The sequence below is a fragment of the Lepisosteus oculatus genome, chromosome 4, assembly GCF_040954835.1.
Source record: "Lepisosteus oculatus isolate fLepOcu1 chromosome 4, fLepOcu1.hap2, whole genome shotgun sequence".
NCBI lineage: Eukaryota > Metazoa > Chordata > Actinopteri > Semionotiformes > Lepisosteidae > Lepisosteus > Lepisosteus oculatus.
Window position 1 is genome coordinate 36604868 of NC_090699.1, and position 12034 is coordinate 36616901.

The 12034-nt window shown below is 38.1% G+C and overlaps 1 protein-coding gene across 3 annotated transcripts in view; it reads left to right on the forward strand.

The window, feature by feature from the left end:
* The window catches only part of sh3pxd2aa (SH3 and PX domains 2Aa), a 143733-nt gene extending 134607 nt beyond the window's left edge, over positions 1-9126 (forward strand). For all 3 annotated transcript variants that reach the window (XM_015347566.2, XM_015347564.2, XM_006630757.3), the window contains one exon: positions 542-9126. In XM_015347566.2, coding sequence (XP_015203052.1) covers positions 542-2449 — 1908 coding nt within the window. In that variant the 3' untranslated portion in view covers positions 2450-9126. The remainder of the gene's footprint in view (positions 1-541) is intronic.
* Positions 9127-12034: the final 2908 nt, after the last annotated feature.

The following is a 12034-nucleotide window of genomic DNA, read 5'->3' on the forward strand; positions in this document are numbered from 1 at the left end:
AGAGTTAGCATCTAAAGATGTTGTGTAACTCACTGACAATACCTCAAGCTCACTGACATCCCAAAAAATCTCATAGTTGCTTTTCCACGGCAAGCTAAGGACAATGAGGCTCACTGGAAACCACTTGAGCCTGGCTACGCTGAAATAGTTCTGGACAAATACTCACTGAATCCCAATCACCAATAGGTTATGACATAGCCTAGATTTGACCTTTAATTTTGACCTTTATTTTGAATATTTCTATGGCCACCAGTTGAAGAAGACATTGTTTATACTGAGGTCCATATTCCACATTAAAGTCATCTATCTGTGAATAATGTGAATCATTTGAACTTTGTCTCTGAATATGATTTGGTTTATGTAACAGAAATAGTCTAGATAATATTATAAATTATATTGAAGGACTATTTGGACCTATATCTTTTTTTTAAATCTTAATATTTGGTTTGACTTAAAAATGATGTTCTAATTTAAGAAAGAGGGAGATCATTCAACATTAAACAGATACAAAGTTGTCTAATCCAGTTTTCTTTACTCCTAGGTCATTGAAAAGAACTCTGGCGGATGGTGGTATGTCCAGATTGGGGAAAAGGAAGGCTGGGCACCTTGTTCCTACATTGACAAAAGAAAGAAACCCAATCTAAACCGAAGAACCAGCACTCTGACTAGGCCAAAGATCCCTCCCCCAGCTCCACCAACCAAAAAACAAGATCAAGAAGAGGCTGGCCCTACAAGCAGCACCCTTCCAGCTGAAGCCACAGACTCCCCTCAAAAGCCCAAGTATGAGGAGCCAGAATATGATGTCCCTGCCATTGGTTTTGATTTGGAGCCAGAGCCAGACCATGTCAAGCGAGAAACGTCTGTTGATAGTAAGAATGATGATGCATCCTCTGGGAAAAGCTCCCAGCAGTCTTCCAAGCCCTCTCCTGTTTCTTCCCTCCAGAGAGCCTCGTTCAAGGTGGGGGAGTTTACTGACGACGTCGCTCAGGAAGAGGAAACTATATACGAGAATGATGGCTTCAGGCCTTACTGTGAAGATACGGCATCCAGCAAAGAGTCGAGTGGTGACTCAGACTCTCCAAAGAGCAACACCCTGTCAACGGCCCGCAAAGTTTCATCCTCCAGGTCATCTCTGGGAAACACAAGGACTGTGAAAAAAGTCCAGCCGGAACTAGCCAGAAGCCAGTCTCTTACCAAAACTGAAGACACCAAGCTGAGGTCTTCTTCAGATGCCACCCAGGGAGTAACTAAACAGCTAGGCCTTAGAAAAGAAGTAGAACAGAGAATTGGACAAAGCCCTTCTACCAAACCCAAACCCCTGGTAAGACCCAAACCTTTGCTGACCAAATCGGAGCCTCAGAGCCCTGAAAAAATGGATATCAGTACCCTGAGGCGTCAACTGAGACCAACAGGACAGCTGAAGCATGGGCTGAAGGCCTCCAAAGGCGAGGATTCAGAAACTGCCTCTGTGATCTCATCAGAGGACTCAGTGTCCTCTCGAAGCACCTCAGATCTCTCCAGCATCTATTCCAAGGGCAGCCGAGGAGACTCAGACTTTGAAACCACCATCTACAGGACCACAGACAGCTATGAAAAAGTGCAAGATTCTGAGATCAGCTTTGCTGCTGGAGTGGAGGTGGAAGTGGTGGAGAAGCAAGAAAGTGGATGGTGGTACATCAAGTGTGGAGATGCTGAAGGCTGGGCTCCTACTTATTACCTGGAGCCTGTGAAGCAGGGAGATGCAGCAGGATCAGAGTCTGAAGGTATCATGTCCAAACAGAGCAGTGGAAGTAAATCCAACAGCTTAGAGAAGAATGAACAGAGAGTTCTAGCCCTGAACAGCATTAACCAAAGTATGAAAAAGATTACTCCCCCAATTCCATCAAAGCCTCCCGGTGGCTTCTCTAAACCAACAGGAATGGTGAATGGCTCTGTGAAAATGAGGAATGGGGTGCGCCAGTTAGCAGTGAGACCTCAGTCTGTCTTTGTTTCAGCACCTGTCAAAGACACCAACCTTCTCTCAGGGTCCTTGCGTAGAAATGAATCCCTTAACTCCACTGACCAGTTGAGATCTGGAGTGACAGTCCGCCGTAACTCCTCCTTCAGCTCCGTGAGGCCGCAGGTTGACAACAAACTGAGGCAGCCAGATAAAGTGGGAATGGGCAGCACGGAAGCTTTGGGAAGGGTCTCTCAAAGGAATGGGATCCCGGTCTCCACAGTCAAACCCAAACCCATTGAGAAATCTCAGCTGATACAGAACAACCTCAGAGAAGTTTATGTTTCCATAGCTGATTACCATGGCGATGAAGAGACCATGGGATTCCCAGAAGGGACAAACTTGGAAGTTCTTGAAAGGAACCCCAACGGGTGGTGGTACTGTCAGGTGCTTGACAGTGGGCGACCCCAAAAGGGCTGGGTGCCCTCTAATTACTTGGAAAGGAAGAACTAGCATTGTACCTGTTTGTATAAAACTGTTTTTTAAAGACATCTAAATGCAATGTAGTATAATGAACGAGACACTTTTAGTGCTGGTTTGCTAAAACAAAAGAAATACATTAAGACGGTATAAATTGTCAGTGATATGTTACGATTAAAAAAAGAAAACATTGGCAAGAGATTTGGGGTGGCCACCCCAGTGTCTTAAACAACATCTGGGTTTTATTTTGTTAATTTTGATAAAAAAGAGAAAGAAGATGGTTGCATCTTGTGAAAGGAGTAAAAATGTGCGGGCCTTTTCTGTCACTTTTGTCCATCACTCCCGTTCACCCGACTGTTTGGGTTTGCCGAAAGGATGCCTTTCGAGATGGTTTTAAAAATAAACAAAAGAAGGAAAAATATCACAGCCTATTCAATTTAGTGCCATAGGAATATGAGTATGTAACAGCACCAAAGCTGTGTTTCAATAATAATTCAAAGGAAAAGAAGTGACCCGAACAAGTAAGTAAAGGAGTTATAAATAAGCCTTGGGTTCTTAAAACTTACATTAAGAAAACACAACAATGACAAAAGGGTATTAGTGACTCAGTGATCACCCATTGAGATCAGAAAAAACACCTTAGTTTTTTTTTCCTCTTTTAATTCTTGTACGTTTTGTCTGTATGTTATTTTCATGACTTCCTTAGAGATGTATTTCTGCTCTAGTCTTGTGACATCCATACTGCATTGTCAGCCTGAAGTTATTTAGCCCCTCTGGCAGATTTTCTGTTATGAAAAATTTGCAGCAAAGAAAGTCACAATTGGCTTACGTTTTTGCCATTTATCTCATTTCTTCAGTTTTAAAAATTCAGTGTCAAATCCAGTTGAATAAATCTGTCTGAAAAACTTGAAATTCTTTCATCTCAGATTTTCTTAACAAAAGACAAAATCTCATGGAGAACATTGGGGATAGTAATTTTAGTCCCTTGGTGAAATGAATTTGAGCTTTCTCTACCCGTAGGCAGTGATTGGTTTACAGTGTATAAAATACTTTATTTTTTTTATAAGTAGTTCCAGATAACAAAAAAAATACTTTTGTATATATTGCTGCTTTATGTGTTCTCCTAACACCCATCTGCTGATGCAGTGGGGAAGGACAGTGGGAATTAGGTTTCCAGGAAAACAAAACCATACTGGAAAAAAAGGCTTGATAACTGCCGACAAAACCCAGGGATGTAGCTGTATAGCATTAAGCCCTAAATGTGATTAAACCAAAGAGATGAATGCCATTGTAAAGGAAATGCTGTAATAGCTTTTGTATTTAATTGGAGGGTACATGGAATTTGTTCATCCCAATATCCAAATGCAATTGTAGGAAAAGGGTGTAATTATAAAAAAGATTGCTGTAGTATATTGATATCTGAAAGCACTTGATATTCTTACCCCTAGACAATTTAAAGCACATGTTGTCGCACAGGGTTCATTTCAAGACAACTAATAATATTGCTGCGCAGTATTATTTAAGTTGAATTTTCAGACCAGGGAAGTTTTTTTTTTATTTTATTTTATTGATATTACTTTTATGGCACAATTTTCCTTGATCCTAAAAAAAGTAGCCAGTTCTTGCCCTTACTGAGATTGAAAGGTCCAGAAGACTCCAGTAAAAGCTGCTTTAAACTGGACTTATACTGGTATCAACTGGAGTCTGGTTTCACTGGTTTGCTTTTAACAGAGCCCCACTGAAGCCAGGTCGAAAGCTTTCGAAAAAGATGTGTTTTTCTCAAGAGTGGCATGCCTTCTGCCAAGGTACCGAACAGCATTCACTTCTTCAAATGGCTGATGTTCAAGACTGCTGAAATATTTTTCTAACGAACAGTGTGAGCTCTGCAACTGGGTTAAGCACTAACTTTTGTTATAATTTCTGCTGGACAGTATTACATGTAGTATTAGTAAAAGAAGTACCTGCTAGATTGCAGTTATATTATATTTAGCAGAAAGTAGTTTTTGTGGTGTGATAACACGTGAACAATAATGATGAATGAAGTGGTTCATTTTTGTGAATTAATGCACTTTAAAACTTTTTTTTTACCTGAGTGCATTACTTAAAGATGCAGTATAACTCTAAATCAGCACATTATTTATTGAAGTAAAAAATCTTTATTTATAGTTATTTAAATACATTTTTCTTCTACCTGTTATACAGAATTATAGCACTGTCCATCACAAGAGAAGCATGTGTGCTGTGAGAGCATTAGTGAATAGGCGTTTTGCTTAGGGCTGAGATACAATGTCCACAATTTTTAAATATAATGATTGTACAACCAATTGGTCACGACCTCAAATACAATTGGATAAAAGCTGCTCATTGGTGCTGTTCTGAATCTTGACATCTTTATCTGTTGCTGTAATTCTTAGCAAAAGTGGCCTCTTGTGATAGACAGCTGTTACTGCAGCTTGTAATTTCCCTGATGGTGTTTCCATTGAAACAAAACAAAACAAAACAAAAAAACTGTAACAAAACAACTGTACAGAAATTGTATGTTTTCCAAATGGCAATGCAATTAAATTATCGTTATTAGTTTTATAATTATTACAAATATTGTATATTTTGATTTGGCGACCATGTAACAAGAAGTTTATTTTTTCACCTTAAAAAAACATGAAATTACTGTTCTAATGCTGTATACTGCAACTTTAACAATAATGGACACTTCCTATGTCGTTATTGGGACTTATATAATGCCTGATATGTATACTTTTTTATAAAAGAAATGAGACTTAGTTTAGACAATCATTTTCCATCTTCTTAATCCTCCCTTTTCACTAATGAGCAATGATTTCTATAAAAGAAAAATTAGATTGTGAAACAGGCATTGCAAAACAACAACAACAACAAAAGAAGAAGATTGCACAAAGCTTTTAATATTTGAAAACTGAGGAGAAACCGGAAATGTGCAAGACTACCATGGAGAATTCCTACAAGTGTAATTTGGAATTGTCTCTCCCAAAAGTCTTCTGGTTCCAAATTAATCTACACAGTGTGTATTCACAGTGTTTTATAAGGGATTACTTTTGTTTTAAAAATTGTTGTTCCTGCCTCCACTCCCTGCCCCCTGATATCCAGACGAAGGCATTATGTAAAAGTGTTAAATCACTCTTTTAGTACAGCACATATTAATGGTAATTACATTGCTTTTGTTAATTAAATAAAACACTTGCTTATTTGCATCTCTAAGATCACAAGGGAATTATAGTAAGTAGTCATGCTAGACATTTTCATACTATTTAGTTATAATGTAAAGGTAGTGATTTTTTTTCTTAATTTAGTTTTCTCTGATGCATTATCACAATATATTATTTTTTTTCCCCTTTGTAATGTACATAATCCACAAGTCATAGGGATGAGGAAATGTGCAATAGGAAACTGGCTTCTCAACACAACATGAGCACTGGCTTCTTGGAAAAGAAAATGACTGGATTTCTTGAACACAACACACCAGTGTTAAATTCCCGTGATTTAAAGTTTCTTTAAGATTACTCTAATATATATTTTGAAAATTAATATCTTTGTATCACATATTCCTGGATAATATGTCTGTCTTTAAACTTAAAAGGGTAAAATAGGAAAGCTTGAATTTGCAGAACAAGGGCACTTATGATCGCCCAAACACTGAATGAGAAACATTTCTCTGGAAAAATGTATTGTGTAGGTGACACGGTATATGTATATTTTTGTGCATAACGGAAAGTCACCACATATCTTGTATCTTAAAGAGATTCTTGCAGTCTTGAAAAGAAATATTTTAAAATTTGTTAGAATTGCAGAACACATCTACTAAAGACAAAAAAAAGCTCCAAAACATTCCCAAACAATTTCTATTTAAACTTTTGACAAGAGTGTACTTTAGTTCCGTAGTGCTCAGGAGAAGCCAGTACTACCCAATGGTGAGATTTCTAGCTGTTCAACATGAATATTTGGTTTCTTGGTATCACTGTACAGCTGGGGTGAGATAACCATGTGCAAACCTGTAGCAGGAAATTTGATTCTGTGTGAAGTTGTTGCCCAATCAGTCCTGACCTTGTGTGTATAATTCCAACTTCACTTCAAATGTGAGGAATTTCAAGTAACTGATGACCCTCATCAAAAATGGGACTGATGGAAATAAGCCCACATAGTGTAGGGTGAGGCATATAAAACATACTTTATAAATAGTAGACTTGATTCCCAGTAACTCTGTTATAGAAAGTTCTTTAGTGCCTCTCATTAAGTTCTTGCAATTTTGCCCAGAAGCCAGACTGAGATGGGCTAGATTGTATGTGCCTTCTATGATTTAAGCTGAACAATCAAGAGGAAAATCTTGTATTACAAACTTTGCCCTCGATGAAAGGTTTTGACTTTGGTTTATTTGACAAATTCTTTGAGGACTTGTCATACTGTATGTGCACTGGGCCATATGAAGTCACGGTTATTTCAAAACACTGAAAGATAAATTACTCATTTTAAAAAACTGCGAGGTTCTACCAATTGATCCTAAAAATATTGCTAGTAACCTTTGTTTTTGCACAGCAAACTGTAGGTTAAAGATCTTGCCAGACACAAAATTCATTAAACACCATTATACAGTACAGTATATTTCATGGTTTCTTCTTTTAGGTAATATTCTACTGTGGAAGTTCATTTGGCTTCAGATTACATTTGCCTAGTAGTTTCTGAAGTTCCTGTGCTTTATGCTACCATGTTCCTTTGTGAAAACCACATACTGTATGTGCTTAATCATTTAATCCATGCACACAAGTTGCTCCTTTTAGAGAGTGGAAAAGATTCAGAGAGACTGTGTATGAGGCAGAGGTCTGAGAGTGTGAAATGATGGTTTGTGTGCTGATTCTGAGAAGAGACAGGCTTTATGATGATGTGTTGTGTAAATGATATGCAAAAATATATTTAGTGGGGAGTGGGCATTCATTTAAAAGGAAAAAACCCACTTGGAAATAATGTATGCAGTAACATAGTTTAGTAGTCCCACAATTAAAACATTTAGACTAATACCTAAGGCAGAGCTTTTTTAAATGCATTGTTTTCTGGAAATAACTCAATTATAGCTTACTAAATTAAAGATTTTATGCCTGCTTGACAAAGTTTAAGTAGTGTAAATGTGTGCTCATCTCAAAATTCTCATGTGCCTTTTGTAATTTGAAATTTCTATCGTAATTATTTAAAGCGTAAGGATAGCAAGTGTCTGTAGAGACAGGCAGTAGGAGGGAGTACTGTAAGTAGAAAGTTTATTGTAAGTCTGGCTGTAGTCGTAGATGCATGAGGGAATTTGCAGGTTTCTATTTTAGCTGTTGAGGGGATTTGGTAATTGTTGAAAGAAGTAAGAAAGATGACAGAAAGCTTAAATGAGCGCTATTGTTTTAAAAAGTTGTCGCTGGAATGTAACTGTGCTAAGCTGTTTGAATTTAAACAATTGCAAATGGAAAGTATGTTGACTGTGTGAGGCTAAGCAAAGGAATATGGTGGTTAGGCTAACTTCTTGTCCTGAGCAGTACTGACAGATGTGTGACTGAGTCACAACTATCTAGATCATTTAAAGTTACAAAACATTGTGTGGCAAGATTAATTTTCCTTAGAAGGGATTCCTGTTCATTCTGTGGTTACTATTTTTGTTTTCCCAACTGTAAACTAATGCCAAAAAAGGACTACCAATCCTCTGAAAAGTATATTTTAGTTAGACCACCACTTTCTACTTTCCTTTTCAGTAGACTTTCATAATTCATTTACAGTATGCTTCTTGAAAAACATTACAGCGGTCAGTTGAGTTTTTTTGATCAATTAGTCATCAAGTTAGACATTTCATACAGTACAGTATATCCATTTAAAAAAAAGAATTCTCTTGAAAATGCAATGTGAACACCAGATTTGTAGGAGTTTGTAGGAGTGGTGCCTTTTTAGCCTCCTTTACTCTTAGTAGAGTTAGTCTTAGTTACTCTTAATCAGAAACCAAGGTCAAAACCTGACTAGCACGGGTCTCACTCTAAATCAAAACAAAACATTTTTCATGGTGGTCTTCCCCAGCTTGTCAGCTCCATATACCATTGTGCAATGTCACTCAAGGCGGACCAAATGTGGTGCTATCATATTTGTATGACAAGAAATGTTTCAAGTTTTTGACTATGCTTATGCAACGTTTTGTTAAATGTGCAGCATCTGTTTCTAAGAGAAAGTCCAAGAAGAAAAAAAATTAAAGACTGCCAAAAGAGGCCAAAAACAACACTCCATTCAATAAATAATGTCAGAATCGCATGTGAACATCTCACAAGCATGAGCTGACATTTTAAGTTATGTGAACACTTCACTCAAGCCTCTCTTCATTCAAGGCTTGCAGTGGGCATGGGTACAAATCAGTACATTTGAAGGGAGCCTTTGCTTTCATTTGTTACCCTAGTAACACTTCAATGTCATTTTGGTTAATGTTAATCTTGATACTGTAATTATATTCTGGTTCTCCTGGGTATATGAATGATGGGTAGATTGACTGAACATTAATTAGTTAATGGTCAAAAAAACGAAGGTTTTCTTTTGCAAACAGCGTGCTGCATTTTTCATTTGCTTTTGTAAATCTTTTTGTTTTGTTTTGTTTTTAATTCTTTTTTATATTTTGTTAATGTTTACATTGTATCTTGCATTGCCCTAATGAAAAACACTATAAAATGTATGGCTGTCGTGGTAGTTTATTTCCATCTTTGTGTCTTGTTGCTATTGTTTCCAATAATTGGAAATCAGGATTTGAACGTTATTTTCTTAGTGGGGCTACATTTTAGACATCGTGAAAAAAAAATGGTAACTTCTACTTTTATTTCTTTTATTCTCAAGGGTAGTTTTGTAAATCCAGTGTAGAGTTACCTAAATGGTTGATAAGAATTATTTTTTCATACATCGAGACCTTGACAGAGTAAAAAGAACTGCATACAATCACCACTTATATACGAGGTTGACGCATGATGTTGACTTATTCAACATGATTCTAGAAGTGTACTCACTATCAAATAGCCTGGATAGTTCTCCTGTATGAAGCCATTGAATAGTGTAGAATTCAATCAGTTGAAGATACAGCACCTCTTTTATTAAGATCCCTCTTGTGCTTAAGCTGCATTCCACCAGTTTATCCCTCACTCTGCTTCATCAGAATGACTTTCCTTGTGCTCACACGGTGGCACAAAGTGCCAGACGTTATTCTTAGGTGAAAATCAGAACCACAAACACCATAACCCTCCAGGAATGTGAACAGGTATGATGTCATGATTTCATGTCACATATTTTATTACACACAGTTGCTGGAGCAGACATTTGCATAGTGGCTTGACAGTCACCGGCTGCTTTAACACTGACTATCGGTGTCCATGTCGGCAAGCAGTGTAAACTCAAAACTTTCATTACATTGTATTTTGGCTGAGTGGGTTAACAAGCAGTACTCGACTGACACTTAAATGAAAATAATATATTGATAAGCAAAAAGTCCCAGAATCCCTGAACAAGAAGGTGCTCAATCCAATTATGGGATGCATTTCCCATTCATTATATCTGTAGGACACCATATTAATCCCAGTACCCAACAATCTAATTGTTGGCTCCCTTATCTCACTCATTTATCTTCCAGTTTCAACTAGATAATGCAGAATGCAATTAGGTATCCAAGCTGCCTACCGAAATGTGTTGGAGACAAGTAATGGTCCTTACCAATACCTATGATTTATTTGTCCCAGATATACTAATGGCATAATTCTGGTTTTGGGGACAATAATAAATTTTCAATAGGAGAGACATCTTTTTCTGGTATTTGGTTTGCTATATTTGTGATATTCACTTTGATAATATATTGCTTAAGTACTTTGGCAGCAGGGTGACTGCTTTATTTCCTGATCTCAGAAGTTAAGCAAAGTACAGTGCCTTGCGAAAGTATTCGGCCCCCTTGAACTTTTCAACCTTTTGCCACATTTCAGGCTTCAAACATAAAGATATAAATTTTTTATTTTATGTGAAGAATCATCAACAAGTGGGACACAATTGTGAAGTGGAACGAAATCTATTGGATTTTTGAAACTTTTTTAACTAATAAAAAAATGAAAAGTGGGGCGTGCAAAATTATTCGGCCCCCTTGCGTTAATACTTTGTAGAGCCACCTTTTGCTGCGATTACAGCTGCAAGTCGCTTGGGGTATGTCTCTATCAGTTTTGCACATCGAGAGACTGAAATTCTTGCCCATTCTTCCTTGCAAAACAGCTTGAGCTCAGTGAGGTTGGATGGAGAGCGTTTGTGAACAGCAGTTTTCAGCTCTTTCCACAGATTCTCGATTGGATTCAGGTCTGGACTTTGACTTGGCCATTCAAACACCTGGATACGTTTATTTGTGAACCATTCCTTTGTAGATTTTGCTGTATGTTTGGGATCATTGTCTTGTTGGAAGATAAATCTCCGTCCCAGTTTCAGGTCTTTTGCAGACTCCAACAGGTTTTCATCCAGAATGGTCCTGTATTTGGCTGCATCCATCTTCCCCTCAATTTTAACCATCTTCCCTGTCCCTGCTGAAGAAAAGCAGGCCCAAACCATGATGCTGCCACCACCATGTTTGACAGTGGGGATGGTGTGTTGAGGGTGATGAGCTGTGTTGCTTTTACGCCAAACATATCGTTTTGCATTGTGGCCAAAAAGTTCGATTTTGGTTTCATCTGACCAGAGCACCTTCTTCCACATGTTTGGGGTGTCTCCCAGGTGGCTTGTGGCAAACTTTAGACGAGACTTTTTATGGATATCTTTGAGAAATGGCTTTCTTCTTGCCACTCTTCCATAAAGGCCAGATTTGTGCAGTGTAAGACTGATTGTTGTCCTATGGACAGACTCTCCCACCTCAGCTGTAGTTCTCTGCAGTTCATCCAGAGTGATCATGGGCCTCTTGGCTGCATCTCTGATCAGTCTTCTCCTTGTCTGAGCTGAAAGTTTAGAGGGACGGCCAGGTCTTGGTAGATTTGCAGTGGTCTGATACTCCTTCCATTTCAAGATGATCGCTTGCACTGTGCTCCTTGGGATGTTTGAAGCTTGGGAAATCTTTTTGTATCCAAATCCGGCTTTAAACTTCTCCACAACAGTATTACGGACCTGCCTGGTGTGTTCCTTGGTCTTCATGATGCTCTCTGCGCTTTCAACAGAACCTTGAGACTATCACAGAGCAGGTGCATTTATACAGAGACTTGATTACACACAGGTGGATTCTATTTATCACCATCAGTCATTTAGGACAACATTGGATCATTCAGAGATCCTCGCTGAACTTCTGGAGTGAGTTTGCTGCACTGAAAGTAAAGGGGCTGAATAATTTTGCACGCCCCACTTTTCATTTTTTTATTCGTTAAAAAAGTTTCAAAAATCCAATAGATTTCGTTCCACTTCACAATTGTGTCCCACTTGTTGGTGATTCTTCACATAAAATAAAAAATTTATATCTTTATGTTTGAAGCCTGAAATGTGGCAAAAGGTTGAAAAGTTCAAGGGGGCCGAATACTTTCGCAAGGCACTGTATATCTTTGCCTGTCTTCGGATGGGAGATCTCCAAGGAAAAACCAGCAG